Source organism: Salmo trutta, chromosome 39 (genome assembly GCF_901001165.1).
Source record: "Salmo trutta chromosome 39, fSalTru1.1, whole genome shotgun sequence".
NCBI classification, from domain to species: domain Eukaryota; kingdom Metazoa; phylum Chordata; class Actinopteri; order Salmoniformes; family Salmonidae; genus Salmo; species Salmo trutta.
Genome location: NC_042995.1, coordinates 6,390,245 through 6,405,656, shown reverse-complemented (window position 1 = coordinate 6,405,656; position 15,412 = coordinate 6,390,245). Strand labels below are relative to the sequence as shown.

The 15,412-nt window shown below is 44.3% G+C and overlaps 2 protein-coding genes across 3 annotated transcripts; one reads left to right on the top strand and one right to left on the bottom strand.

Annotated features, from left to right (window-relative positions):
* Nucleotides 1–354: 354 nt before the first annotated feature.
* Nucleotides 355–2,229, top strand: LOC115179831 (small integral membrane protein 11A). The gene is made up of 3 exons (XM_029741654.1): nucleotides 355–491; nucleotides 1,588–1,827; nucleotides 1,992–2,229. The coding sequence occupies exons 1-2, from the start codon at nucleotides 468–470 to the stop codon at nucleotides 1,789–1,791; spliced, it is 228 nt and encodes a 75-aa protein (XP_029597514.1). The 5' UTR covers nucleotides 355–467; the 3' UTR covers nucleotides 1,792–1,827; nucleotides 1,992–2,229.
* A 534-nt stretch (nucleotides 2,230–2,763) lies between these two features.
* On the bottom strand, nucleotides 2,764–15,288 carry LOC115179830 (calcipressin-1). Of its 2 annotated transcripts, none has more exons than XM_029741652.1 (4): nucleotides 14,846–15,288; nucleotides 5,267–5,440; nucleotides 4,649–4,808; nucleotides 2,764–4,434 (listed from the first exon to the last, which is right to left on the bottom strand). In XM_029741652.1, exons 1-4 carry the CDS (start codon nucleotides 14,966–14,968, stop codon nucleotides 4,244–4,246), a joined length of 648 nt encoding a protein of 215 aa, XP_029597512.1. In that variant the 5' UTR covers nucleotides 14,969–15,288; the 3' UTR covers nucleotides 2,764–4,243. The 2 variants fall into 2 exon arrangements, with proteins under 2 accessions (XP_029597512.1, XP_029597513.1); XM_029741653.1 differs by lacking the exon at nucleotides 14,846–15,288 and adding an exon at nucleotides 6,884–7,558.
* Nucleotides 15,289–15,412: the final 124 nt, after the last annotated feature.

Below are 15,412 nucleotides of genomic sequence, written 5' to 3'. Positions count from 1 at the left end.
GCTAGAAGTACAAGAAAGTGTGTTAAACTCGAATGGTTAAATCCATAATTGGTGATGGAGTAGGTCTACATTTAATCTGATTCAGCAATAATAACATGGCTAATCAGATTAGCAAACCCCGTTACAAGGTTGTAACCTTATAGTAAGAAGTAAGAATATCTCTGGAGTCACTTCGAGACGGTTCTTTTCCATTCGTCATAACATGTTTCCCGTGAAACTCTCAGTGCCCATTCATTGGCTAACCTACCGGTTTGTTCTACGACTCTTAGATGACGATTGGTCCAAATAATGTACATCAAACAAATTGTCCGTTCTTATTGGTAGAATGTCTTAAGCCCCGCCTCTAGAAGTAATACATTATACTTTACCTCCTCCCGGAGCAGTGCCACATATATCTGTGCTAGGGGAAACTTCACCCAAAGCCACTTTCTTAACACAGTTCCGTCCAACGTCACATTACAGCAGAAATGGACCACATGATCAACTGGAAGGTAAGTCCGATATATTAAGAAAAGTCTATTCATTAGTAACAATTAACATATGCTGAGCATCCCATGTTGTATTGTGTTCTATAAATCGTCCCTTATTTCGCTACGAGGTCGTTGTCGTCTGGCAAGCTGCCCATCCTCTCCAATGTTGTTGTCACTTGATAGTGACACTTGCTATTTGCATGGACAGTGCAGTGTTACGTTTTAAGATATTTTTTATTATCTTGTTGTTGGTTAGCTACATTGTTATGAGTGCTTTGTACAGTGACGCATATGCAACGTTTTTAGGATAGTCTTGCTATAAATACTGCAGCCTACGCAGCACCGTTTATGTGGTCTAGTTCACGAGGGTCGTCTTGAGCAGGCGCTGCGCAGAGAGGCAGATCTAAAAGTCAGCTCATTTTACAAGTAACTGAACTGACAGGTTCTAATTATAGAAAGATCAGCTAATTTGTTTTGAGATCTGTGATTGCATCGTGTGTGTGTGAGAGAGAGAGACACACTGACAGAAGACACCCTAGTATACAGATGGTTGCAGCTGTCCTGACAACTGTGGTGACTGGGTGTCAGCTCACTCCTAGTCTTCAGACTTTTTGGTGTTGGGGGGGGGGTCGTCGGTGTAGTATTTTGGTCCCTTGCGGATTTATAGAGCTGTGGTTCCCAACCAGGGAATCCACAGGGGGTACTTGAGAAGGCTCATGAGACCATCTTACTGGTAAAATGCACGAGGGGGTACTTTAGGGGTACTCCGGGCAGCGCAACATTCAGTTGGTGGTACAGGAACCGAAAAAGGTTGGGAACCGTTGTTCTAGAGTGTTCCTTCCTTGAGGGATGGTAAGAGGGGCTGGTGGAGAGTGACTTGCTCCTCTACTTGGTCCGCTGTGCAATTGAGCATGACAGGATTATATTAAGTAGGGCAACTTTGTTGGTCAAACAAGCACTAATTTTATTTCCATCTAGTTTGCTACAGAATGGCTGATTTTATATTTTATAGATTTGTTCTATAGTGAATAAACCTGTACATTACCAACCTTCATGACCTAAACACACAGCACATAGCCTCATTCTCTCATCACCCTGCTCATTTCTCTCCCTCCAGGCGTTGGACAATGTCCCTCTGCTCTTCTACATCCTGGCATTGAAGACCCTGGTCTTGTGCCTGGGCTTCGCTGGAGTGAAGATCTATCAGGCTAAGAAGGAGGAGGCCAAGCTGAAGATACAGAGGGCAGAGCAGAGGAGGATAGCGGAGCAGGTGCAGGAGCTCCTGGATAACGAGCTCCTGGACAACAAGAAGGATGACTGACCCGGAGGAACAAGGGAGAGTGTGAGGAGATGAAAGGTGAAAGTGAATAAAATACAAAATTAGTCCATTTGGAAATCAGTCAGCAATATGGACTGGGAGATAACAATGGGTGTTTCAAAGCTGCTTCAAAGGGTATGATGCCTTAAAGTACAGTAGTTATTGGTCAGTTTGAGCTAAACATTTCCCCTCTTTCTTCGCAGGAACTACAGTATGTCACCTGACCAGACTGGGGACCTACATGCTCCAAGGATGGGGCGGAGCTCTGATTGGCTGGTCTGGGGAGAAAGTGTTGAGAATGTATAGTTCCTGTTGGACAGAACTTACCCAGAACAGGCCTGGGGTCCTGGACATTGCTGCGGGTGTCATTCTTTTTTTACACAAACTTTTAACTTCAGAGCCACCAGATGTTTTGTAAATAAAGACTGTTTTTGTACCTCTGTTGGAGTGGCCTTTCTTTGTCACATTTGATGTACAGAGCTGAATGTTGGAGACAGTGGTGTGATGGAGAGGTGGTCAGTCTGACCTTTTTTTTTTACTTGCTGATTATCTCCGTTAAGTGAAAAGCACTTAATCAAATGTATTATTAGACAATTGAGAAGTCTTAGTGGCTTAGTTAGTGTACATGGCTCGGTTCCCTGCACATTGTACATTTGGTATTGGCACTGACCCTGTTAATATAGCTTCCTCTTATTTCTGATGTTTTTCTTGATATTGAGCACTGCACTGTTGGGTAGAGCTTACAAGTTATGCATTTCACTGTACTTTTGTGCCAGTGACAAAACGAACTTGTAAAGGTGATAGTTTGAAAGGGTGCACATCCAACTGTCACCATAGGGAGGCAGCAAAGTGCCACTAAATGGCCAGAATGTGAAGTGGCTCCAGACAGTACTTGCCTATGTTGAACATTAAATGTTTCATCAAATTTTGATGAAAATAAAGCACCACATAATTAAAACAAACCACACATTCACATGACTTTAGCGGTGAAGTCTTTATTACATGATAACTCAGATTATTATTGAAAGTATAATAATGAATCTCAATAGTTCAGAGTACAAAAGTAGCTAAATGACTAATGCAACTCCAAACCGCTGGGGTGGATAACTTCATTCCAGATGTGCTGTGATGGCGCATGCATGAAACATTTCACAGTGCATCTACACAAGCCTTCCACTACAACCTATGAAACCCCCCCCCCCCCTCTCTCTCTGACAGCAGCGCACACAACCAACCCTCCTACAGTAACTGCAGTTCAGAGCCCTAATGGCCCCCAGTCGGCCCCAAAATAGCAGTGTAAGTCAAGTGAGACAAGCCATACTGGCCAGGAAGATGTGCAGCAAAAATGTACAGTAAGCTATGAAGACCCATGCAGGCAGTCATCCCTGCCCCGTGTGATCAGCGTGATATGGCAGACATTTCTGTCAAAGGAGGATGAACTAGGAGGGGAGCTTGTATTAACATACAGTAACATCTCAATGCTATGGAAGCAGATGAGTCATTATTGGAGACATATTGAACAATAAGTCCCTTTCATAGAATTCACTCCTTGACAGGTTCATTTGCTAAGAAAGTAACTTTGAAGTGTTCTGTTTACAAATGTTAGGCATGGACCATTAGGAATTAGAATATTCATGAATAATAATTAGGTCTATTGTGATGTCATCAAATAGAATGTCATTTGTACTCCTCGATGAGTGAAACTTTGTAAATCGCTGAGCTAGTGATGGCAGCATTCCACAGGAGATTGGTGGCACCTTAATTGGGAGGACGGGCTCGTGGTAATGACTGGAGCGCAATAGGTGGAATGGTATCAAATACATCAAAATAGTTTGACGCCATTCCATTCACGCCGTTTCAGCCATTACTATGAGCCAGCCTCCACTGCAGCATGCGCACACATCTTACAGACAGGAAAATGATGGATCCAGTAATGAGTCTATAGACAGGGTTTGTTACGGGGTCCTGAATTACAAGTCACAATGAATCCAAAGAAAGTTGAGCCCCTGTGTCTCTCTAGAGGACTACAACCTCTCTCTCTCTCACACTACCATGCCTGACCATGAACATATACAACGATTCCAAAGCAAATGAGGAAGTAAAACATTTTTTTTTTACAGCAAAAATATTCAAACCATCCCTTGCTCTTTATTCTCTATCTACTTCTCTTTTCTCAAGTGTCTAATATTGTTCCAAATGGAGGACGAAAGAGAAATTAAATGTGAAATGATAAGAGATGAATGTCTCTCGCTCTCTTTTCCTTTCTTTCTCTCTCTCTCTCGCTCTCTTTCTCCATGAAAAGGCAGGGCTTTGAGAGGCGACTCCCCCTAGTGTTAGAGAGGATGTATTACATGTCCCAACAGCATCCTCCCAGGGCCAGGTTGTCATTGACTTCTGAGAGGCAGATGTGGGAGACATGCTTTGTGGATGTTAGAGCGCCCCCTCTCTCTGCCGCTCACTGCATGACGCCGGGGGTGATGTCCGGACGCCGTGTCTGGATGATTTTGGGGCGAGGGGGGCGGTTGCTGCTGCTGGTGCTTCCTTCTGTGTCGTCTTCGCCCCCCGAGCTGTCCTGCTCGTTCTCACACACGTGGACCACTACGCTGGGGGTGGTGGGGGTGCCGGTGTGCAGCTCGTACTTCTCACCTAATGTAGAGTTGGAGAGAGGACTGTTAACACTGTAGGACTGGACACAATCAAACTGATGGCAATACAAAGGACAGCTACTGTAATTCCATCACATTGAATTAAAATCAATTCTAATTTCAACAAATTCTAATTTTAGGTTCCCATTGTCATTGTAGCAAGTGTGTGTGTGTGTGTGTGTGTGTGTGTGTGTGTGTGTGTGTGTGTGTTGTACCTGGCCCTAGTTTGGAGATGGCACAGAGAAGGTCGTAATTGATGACGGGCACGGCGTCCGGGGCCTGCTGCCACCCCACCGGTGGCGAGGCTGGGGGGGAGATCAGGAACTGTTTGTCTGGTTTAGGGGGCTCCAGGCGGGGACTGCCTATGAGGACGGACTGCAGGGCAGAGGGGGAGGGGGTGAGACACGAAAGGCTCAATGTAGATCAATGGAATCAATCAGTACCAACACTGCTGCTAGCTAAACCAAATAGTGATGAACATGTTTTTTTTATAAAAAAAATATAACCTTTATTTAACTAGGCAAGTCAGTTAAGAACAAATTCTTATTTACAATGATGGCCTACTTGTAAAGCCCCCCCGGCCAAACCCTCCTCTAACCCGGACGACGCTGGGCCAATTGTGTGCCGCCCTATGGGACTCCCGATCACGGTGATACAGCCTGGGATCGAACCCGGGTCTGTAGTGACACCTCTAGGGATGTGATGCAGTGCCTTAGACCGCTGCGCCACTCGGGAGCTATTATTTGTAATGTATAGCATATTTCCACTACCAAAAGATCCAAGTTACTGAAAGTATGGGGGCATTGGGTGATGTACAGAAGTCGTGTCTCTACCTGTGCGAAGTAGAGGCGCATCTCTTTGCCGTTGAAGTCGCTCTTGTGCAGTCGGAGCCGCGCCTCAGCGGCGGCCAGTGCATCGCTGAAGTTGATTCTCACACGCCGGAAACTCTTAAAGAACTGGAAGTTTACGTCCGGGTCAAAGGAGCGGAACAGAGACTCAAAACTGGCCTATAGGAGGAGAGAAGAGAAGAGAGAGGGCGAGAGAGAGGGTGAGAGGGCGAGAGAGAGAGAAAGAGGGTGAGAGAAAGAGAGGGTGAGAGAGAGGGCGAGAGAGAGAGGGTGAGAGAGAGGGCGAGAGAAAGAGAGAGAGGGTGAGAGAGAGGGCGAGAGAAAGAGAGAGAGGGTGAGAGAGAAGGTACAGTACAAGTGAGTTGGATAGTGGTGTTGCCACACAGCATTAGTAATGGGATGATGTAATACATGAAATACATAATCGTCTGTTTACCCAGAAATAGGCTATGCTTCTCAAAACTGCTCAGTCACCATGATCCCACTGATAATAATAGTCTAACTAACATTAACTACAGTTATGGGACTGTGGCCTGGGAGAGAACCAGCAGTGGGAGAAAAGCCCAACAAAAAGCCAAAGACCAAGGGGCCCCCCCGAGTGGCTCAGCGGTCTAGGGCACTGCATCGCAATGCTAGAGGCGTCACCACAGACCCGGGTTTGATCCCAGGCTGTGCCACAGCCGGCGGCGACTGGGAGACCATGAGGCGGCGCACAATTGGCCCAGCGTCATCTAGGTTAGGGGAGGGTTTGGCTGGCAGGGATGTCTTTGTCCCAAAGCGCTTTTGTGACTCCTGTGGCGGGCCGGGCGCATGCACGCTGACACGGTCGCCAGGTGTACGGTGTTTCCTCCGACACATCGGTGCTTCTGGGTTAAGTGGGCATTGTGTCAAGAAGCAGTGCGGCTTGGTCGGGTCGTGTTTCGGAGGACGCATGGCTCTCGACCTTCGCCTCTCCTGAGTCCGTACAGGAGTTGCAGCGATGGGACAATTGGATACCACGAAATTGGGGAGAAAAAGGGGTAATTTGTTTTTTGAAAAACCCAATACCAGTCCAGGCACAATGACAATAAAACCAAACCCTATAAAGGCCAAATGCATTGTGATTTGAAAGGCAAATTTGTCAAGTGTATGAAGACTTGTTACCTTTCCTGAAAACACTGTTACCAACCTCGTTTCATATCTTCAGTCTTTCAGGGCTAACGTTACCCGCCCCCGCCCTTCTAAAAATAGCTGCTGCAAAATGCTTGACTAAACTGTCCCCTTAAAATGAGGAACACTGCCCGGTTGTCATGGCAACCCTGCTCAACTTGTGCGTGCCTGGCCTTGGTGAGCGTCGAGGTCCGTCGCTAAAGAAAGACCCAGTGTGACAGCGGTCTGATAGGAGCTCAGCTCAGACCATGAGGACTGCTGCATCTCATTGGTCTAAAGCAGTTTGGAACGATTAGTTCAGTGAGAATGGATCACAAGCTGCAGCCAAGCACAGATCTAGGAACAGATTACCTAACCATTACAACCACTGGGAAATAGACCTCAAAGGCTACAGAATCTGACCTTAGATCAGTTTAGGAGACAGATCAGAGTCGACATATAAAGCCTTCTTACCCGGGACTCAGGCCTGTCAAACACTTCCTGGCTGGTCACCGAGGCAACCAGGCAGAAGGCGTTACACTTGGTGGTCTTGAGGTGCATGATGGGAAGGGCAGGGAGGCAGAGGCCTTTCCACCTGATAATGCGGGAGGTCAGAGTTTGTGAGGAGGGATGAAGATGACAGGTGTGGGGGGGTTGCGCCGCCTTCCCCAGCGTGAGGGTTGAGGAAGATCTCGTTCCCACAACAACAACAAAAAAACGTATTCTTCCCGTTTCCCTTACTTCCTCCTCTTCTATTCCCCTTTTCTCTTCTCTCTCTCTCTGTTTGTACAGTCCACACCCCACTAAGAGAGCTGCAAAAGCCTGCAGTCCTGGCCAAATGAAGAACCAAAAGAAAAATGTCCAGTGACATCCAAGCCGGAACCAGTTAGCTACTGAGCAGCTCGCCCAGATCCAGAGTTAGCAACGTTAGCGATAGCTCTCAGGTTCCACCCTTGGCAGTGAGGTCTGTAGGACAGAGACAGGCAGCTACACGACAGCTGAAAGCAGTCCTCCGTCTAGGCTATAGAACATTCCAGCGAGACTAGGGGCTGCATTTGTAAAAGTCTCATATAATACAGCCTTCTTTCTGTCTGTCTGGTCTCTAGCTCTCTCTGCCTCTGCAGCCACTTATATGAGAGTCACAACTACTGACGTACACCACAGCCCCTCCCTCTCTCTCTTCTCTTCCTTCGTTCGTTCCATGGTTCATTCACTCCCAGCCAACCCGCTGACACAGGGGGTGTGTCCTTTCTTCCCTCCCTCCCTCCATCCCCCCCTCAGACATGGTCCCTCCCGCTCTCCTTCGCTGACTAATTAGAGAGGCAGTGAGACAGAGAGAGAGACAGAGTACTGGAAAATAACGAAATCAATCCTTAGCAGACTGAAGTCTTAATCTCTTCACTCTTCTCTCTCTCACTCACACACAAAACACAAAATATATGACAAATCTGTTGCTTAGTTGTGAATGGAAAATATGTGCAAATCAGAAACTGGGTCCATGACTCTGACACAAAACCACACACACTGAATCAGCTTATCGGGGCACTTGACTCTGGCCTGCTGAGCGTCAGTCGTGGAAAACACACGTCATTCTGGGTATAAATACGCCCGAGAGCTTCACTACAGAGAGACACAGACGAGAGAGAGAGAGAGAGAGACGAGAGAGACGAGAGAGAGAGACGAGAGAGAGAGACGAGAGATGACAGAGAGAGAGAGAGAGCGACAGAGACAGAGAGACAGAGAGAGAGACGAGAGAGAGAGACACAGGCACGAGAGAGAGAGAGAGAGAGACACAGACACGAGAGAGAGAGAGAGAGAGAGAGACAGACACGAGAGAGAGAGACACAGACACGAGAGAGAGAGAGATGGACTAAAAGAGAGAGGTGACAGAAGCACAGAGTACATGAGAGAAAGGGAGAGACAGCCTGAAAAACAGAGGTCTGTGTGGAGAGTAAGGGAAGAAGAGAGAGAGATGAAGGAGAACTGGTTCTTATGGAAAGTATGCGGCTGGAGGCTTGATAACACAGAAGCTTTTATGAGAGTGGTATTAATAGCACTGAGGTGCTGTGAGAGGAAAAATGTATGAGAGAGAGAGAGACTAAAGTAAAGGCTAAGCATGTGTGTCTATAATGTATGTGTTAAACGTAGAATACACTTGTTTGTGTGTTAGTAGTGAAGTGACAATCTGTGTGTGTTTGTGTGTGTTAGAAAGCAAATGTTCCAGTGAGGGAATGGAAAATAGGAATATGAAACCAAAACAGAGAGGACGGAAAAAATGCAGGGCTGAGAGCCCCCCCCCACACACACACACACCCCCACCCACAATGAGTGTTATACAAAGTGGCTCTGAAAGAGATAGTGTGGGTGTGTGTGAGACTAACTAACAGGGTAGGACAAAGGTCTGGAGATGGTTAACACACACGTACACCGTCTCACACACACACACACTCGGTGGGACAAAGGTCTGGAGATGGTTAACACACACGCACACCGTCACACACACACACACACACACACACACACACGGTGGGACAGAGGTCTGGAGATGGTTAACAACAACAAACACAAACACTCACATTAAACCTCAGCTGCTCTGCAGGGAGGAAGAGGAGGGAGGCACGTTTCCATACAACACCCAAACTTTAAAACTAGCCTACACATCCATTTTCTCAAGACTACACCCACAGGCCTACATGCAAGTTAACAGTATAGCGTTATTGTGTCTGGACCCTCGACTGACACTTTTTGACAACACTACTTGTATTCTGCATGTTGTCTCCAGCTGCTGCTACATAAAAGGTAGTGAGTAACAAATCATACTAGCTGTTTGCTGTGACTGACAAGCCAGTCGGCTAGAAGACAGAACCTAGAACAACAGAGTGTGACCTCAGACAGCGACAGGTGGAACCTCAGAACTGGTTGTATATTCTAGAACACTCCACCATTGTCTGATCTGAGTGGCAGAAACAGCAGGAAAGAGCAAAGTGTCACTGATAGTTATGAAGAGCACCGGAAAGCAGACAGCACAGACGCATGAACGTACGCACACCTTCACATCAAAGACTAGACAACAAAGAGATTCTGTCCCCCCCGCACATCGTAGAGAGAGAGACAAGTGCACAGAGGTTGTACTCAGGCAGAGTACTTAAAGGTGCAATATGCAGAAATCTCTCCACCATTTCCTGGTTGCTAAAATTCTAAATTGTTCGCCTAATTTCAGTTTGTGACAAAACAAGTGTAGAGAATCATTGTACCATCTAAACCGCTGTGAAATATATTTTATATAACCAAAAACATTGTATTTTCAGCTGTTTGAAGCTGGTGTACAAAACTGAAAGTAAAAGAAGCAAAAACAAAACTTAAGAACGGGAAGAATAGAAATAGCACACATAGAACAGATATACCGCTTCTTAGACTTGCATTCAATGAGAATGGCAGATCTATAACTCACATTTATATGTGAATTTGGTCGAATTGCCCCCAAAAAGTTACATCATGTAGCTTTAAGCCTACCAGCTGCAGTCTGGTACTAGCGTGCAAGAACACACACACTACACACACTACCTGCTCTGTTCTCTCTCCAGGCCTGAGGCTTTGTGAATCAAATATCTCTACCACGCAAATCCCTCAGTGAGTACAGTAAGACAGTACAGGTCAGTTTCCATTAGGTAACCTCTGGGGTGTCACGTGTGTGGCCAGTCCCTGGTGGTGACCTGTATTAAAATGTCCTGTTGTAATAATGTGTGACCCTTACTGCAGGAGGGAAGCCATTTTGATTTGGACAGGACAGTTTACCTGATTAAGGGCAGGGATGGGTCTTAAAACTAGATGAATATCTGAATAGGATGGAAACGTTGTGTGTCTTTGTCAAACATTCCTAAAGGAGAACACAGTGTTGATGCACACAGCAGAATATTCCGTCACATGATCTCTCAGCTGACTCAAAGCTTCTTAAAGGACGTGACCCACTGAAAAGAAAAACACTTTTATTCCAAACAGTCAAGTTTTTGACCTTTACCCTGTTTCACTTCCTTCTAAGCCCAATGTATTATTCAATCATTGATCTGTGTGTGTGAGAGCGAGAGAGAGCGAGATGACCAGCTGTTCTAGTTTGAGCACCTGTCTCACTGTTTCTGCCCCCTCCCTTCCATGGAAGAGGCCATCAGTAGGAAAATACATTTCAGCTGATTCCGACACTATTCACCACTGTCACCACACCAGCTAGGCCTCTATGTTAAACAAACAATGTGTAAATTCCATCCAGCATTGACTTCTGTTTGCCGTTTCTCACAACAGTACTGTTTGTATGGCCCATAGTAGTCTGTAGTAGACCCATGGTGAGTTGACACTTAGTTCTCATTAACAAAGCAACAGTGTGTGGTAGGGCTGACGGTCGACCGAGGCCAACTTTTTCCTTTTCTCCTTTGTTTGGAGCGCTCCTGTTAATGTTGAGTAAGGACACGCACCTGATTATGCATTGAAGTAGGCCTATGCTACCTGGCCTATGTGCAAATGTAGGCATATAAATGTGCCCATTTGGGGATCTGATTGTATTTCTGATTGGCTTAATGCACCACCACTAATGAGCTGTGCATCTTCTCAAAGTAATGTTTTCTTCACCTAAAACAATAAGCAAACAAAGTCTGTTTTTACATTCACTGAGAATGGCAATAGTTCCTCAATGTACACTACCGGTCAAAAGTTTTAGAACACCTACTCATTCAAGGGTTTTTCTTTATTTTTACTATTTTCTACATTGTAGAATAATTGTGAAGACATCAAAACTATGAAATAACACATATAGAATCAAGTAGTAACAAAAAAAGTGTTAAACAAATCTATTTTATATTTGAGATTTTTCAAATAGCCACCCTATGCCTTGATGACAGCTTTGCACACTCTTGGCATTCTCTCAACCAACTTCATGAGGTAGTCACCTGGAATGCATTTCAATTAACAGGTGTGTCTTCTTAAAAGTTAATTTGTGGAATGTCTTTCTTTCTTAATGCATTTGAGCCAATCAGTTGTGTTGTGACAAGGTAGGGGTGGTATACAGAAGATAGCCCTATTTGGTAAAAGATCAAGTCCATATTATGGCAAAAACAGCTCAAATAAGCAAAGAGAAATGACAGTCCATCATTACTTTAAGACATAAAGTACAGTCAATACAGAAAATTAAGAACTTTTAAAGTTTCTTCAAGTGCAGTCGCAAAAACCATCAGGCGCTATGATGAAACTGGCTCTCATGAGGACCGCCACAAGAAAGGAAGACCCAGAGTTACCTCTGGTGCAGAGGATAAGTTCATTAGAGTTACCAGCCTCAGAAATTGCAGCCCAAATAAATGCTTCATTTTTATTTTATTTTACCTTTATTTAACTAGGCAAGTCAGTTAAGAACAAATTCTTATTTTCAATGACGGCCTAGGAACAGTGGGTTAACTTCCTTATTCAGGGGCAGAATGACAGATTTTTACCTTGTCAGCTCAGGGATTTGATCTTGATAACTTTCGGTTACTAGTCCAATGCTGGTCAACTAACAGACACATCTCAACATCAACTGTTCAGAGGAGACTGTGTGAATCAGGTCTTCGTGGTTGAATTGCTGCAAAGAAACCATTACTAAAGGACACCAATAAGAAGATGAGCCTTGTTTGGGCCAAGAAACATGAGCAATAGACATTAGACCAGTGGAAGTCTGGAGTCCAAATTGGAGATTTTGGGTCCCAACCGCCGTGTCTTTGTGAGACGCAGTGTGGGGGTGCTTTGCTGGTGACACTGTCTGTGATTTATTTAGGAATTCAAGGCACACTTAACCAGCGTGGCTACCACAGCATTCTGCAGCGATATGCCATCTCATCTGGTTTGGGCTTAGTGGGACTATAATTAGTTTTCAACAGAACAATGACCCAACACACATCCAGGCTGTGTACGGGCTATTTTAAGAAGGAGAGTGATGGAGTGCTGCATCAGATGACCTGGCCTCCATAATCGCCGACCTCAACCAAATTGAGATGGTTTGGGATGAGTCGGACCGCAGAGTGAAGGAAAAGCAGCCAACAAGTGCTCAGCATATGTGAGAACTTAAAGACTGTTGAAAAAGCATTCCAGCTGAAGCTGGTTGAGAGAATGCCAAAAGTGTGCAAAGCTATCATCAAGGCAATGGGTGGCTATTTTGATTTGGTTCCTACATTTTTCCATATGTGTTATTTCATAGTTTTGATGTCTTCACTATTATTCTACAATGTAGAAAATAGTAAAAATAAAGAAAAACCCTTGAATGAGTAGGTGTTCTAAAACTTTTGACCTGTTGTGTATTTGAAAAATCTTTACAGCTCTCTCCCTTTCGATAACAACTCAGCGTGAAAGGGAAAAATGCCATGCTCTTATCCAGTGGAAACGTCATAAAATAGACCTACCTGATTACTTCTTATCCATTGCGCAAATAGCCTACAGCTGTGTCTGTCCTGAGCTCACTGGCACAGGAAACTGAGGGCCCAGAATATGTTATACAATGTTGCAAGTTTGCTAGTGTGAGCTGGGCCAGACCCAAGTTAATAGTTGATACAATGTTTCAAGTTCGTTGCAGACAGGCCATGCATAGCCAATGTGATTTATAGGATATTTATTTTATCAGGATCTTTTCTACCTGCAGGCTGCAATGTTTTTATTTGTTGGCTTTATGTAGACTATTATTATATAGTTGCAATGGCAATAGAAGTTGCATTTTAAGTTTGTATAATTTTTATTTAGATTTGGATAGAATTTTGATTAACCACATGACAATGATTTTGAGATACGAAGATGTTATTCTAAATTAAATGAAACTGTTCCATGAAAAAGTGCATTTGAAAACCATAACTAGCATGCAAAATCGGTAGAAATTGTAAGATAAATTGGCATTGCTCATGAGAAAGGTTGCGGACTCCTCATGTTGCCTATTACCAGCAACTTCAGGAGGATGGTTGGGTCAGGTTAAGGTTTTTTCTTCTGGTTATCTTGATCTCTGGCTCCCTCTTGAGTCATCTGCGTCTTATTCTCATCAAACAGGGAGCTTAAAGCATCAGACAAGCTCAACGCATATAGTTGATTTTATTTAAACAAATAGAGTATGTCTATATGGAAAAATACGTTTAAAAATTCAGATTTTTTTACGTGCTTTTTTCCCCTCGATATATAGATACCCTATTTGTTTTAATAAAATCAACTATATGCAGAACGGACGACTTTCAGTCAACCAATATAAATGTTTTATCAGGACAGCCCTAGTATGTGGATTTATTCTATTTGCTTTAAACAAATTGCAAGGCATAGGGCCTAGTCTTTGGATGTGGGAATACTACATAGAACAAAGTCTCTAATTTCTCCCCTTTTTAACCTCCTCTCTTCCTGCTTATGACTGCTGTCTTTCCTGTTCCTTCCTTCCTGCCAGCTCCAATGGAAACTCTCTCTGAATCAAAGATTAGCCTACACAGAGCGGAAGAATGTTGTGTACACTGAAAAATACATTAGTCAGATTTCCAAAGCAAAAACTCATTCACCTGACCTCAGGAAGGCTAGATGTTATCAGAGACTGAGATAATGGGAGTGTGTACCAGATATTCATTTTACTAAAGATACCAATCTTTGTTTATGATTTAGGCTATATCCTCAAAGTCCAGAAACGGTTTTGACTGAATAGGGCCCCTGCTTGCCAATTCTCTCCCTGCTGTTGTTCAGGAGGATCTCCTGAATGACATCAGGCCTAGTTAGAGCACACACACTTTTCCATTGTTCCGATTACAGCGTGTTATCACATAGCCTACTTCCAGTGGCCTTCATTTGACTGACAAAGAGGTCACAGCCTCCTCAGCCAAAACCCCTGACAACAGATCAGTGAGAGGAGCAGAGATGACTAGACATGTCTGTGCCATATCACTTTCACTTATTGGCTAGCTAAGTGGTCATGAAGGAAAGAAGACAAGGAAAGGAAGCAGTAAAATAAACACTCTTAGGACCTCTGCCTGTGTCCATCTGTCCTTGGCTAAGCTCTGAGATTCTGGCCCAGTTAGGACAGAATCTCAGTTTTTTCAAGCTTCCTTTATTCTGGTCTTGTTATGGGGGAACATCTAGTAATGTTCTTGCTGATGGAACTGTTCCAACCCCTATGGAATCAGGCTGGGGATGGAAGGGAACCATTTCCATGTGTGTGATGAGGGTGTGAGTGGTGGATTGGAACTACACAACTAGGAGCCTAAGACATCTTTAGAAAGACACCAATTCATTGGAGGAGTGGAATGTAATACTATCTTTGGATTGAACATGAGTACACACACACACACACACGCGCGCGCGCGCGCACACACAAATAGGTTTAAGTTGTATAGTAGGGAACCATTGTAATGTAATGCAAGCTTGCTTTGGTTGAATACTTTGATCCACCATAACACACATCCTTACCTTCAGAGTTTGGTCATTGAAAACATCTTCAGTTACTTTGCATGCGATAAGGGCGTTGGGTAAGTCGGTAAACCGCACATCGACCGTTGCCTCAGCACCATCGTTCTTCTCTGATGTCTGCATCTTGCGGACCGTACTTGTTCTAGTCGCGCAAGGTTAGTTGTTTCAACTTGCAGTTCGGACCTAGCAGTCACTGTAGCTAAATATACTATGGTCTTCGGTTAGCTTTCAGCTAGCTAGCAGAAGCGCTTCGCTACTATCTCATCGCAATCTCCTTAGATTCGTCATTAATTAATGAGCAAAAGTTAAATAACTAATGTAGCTATGTTGTTTTATGGCCAAATATTTCTCAGTAAATTACATTCAAAATGCATACTATACTAAAAATGAAAGTACTGTTATAGAGCTGGTGGCCCATCGAATAAAGGAGATGACGTCAAGGGGACGGAAAACAGCTGATGCGATTTTCCGGTTTAGAACTGTCGCAACGCAGCTTCACTGATCACTGCAATTTGGGATTGTCCAAGAGATTACATGATAACGAGTTTGACTCATACAATCTGTTTT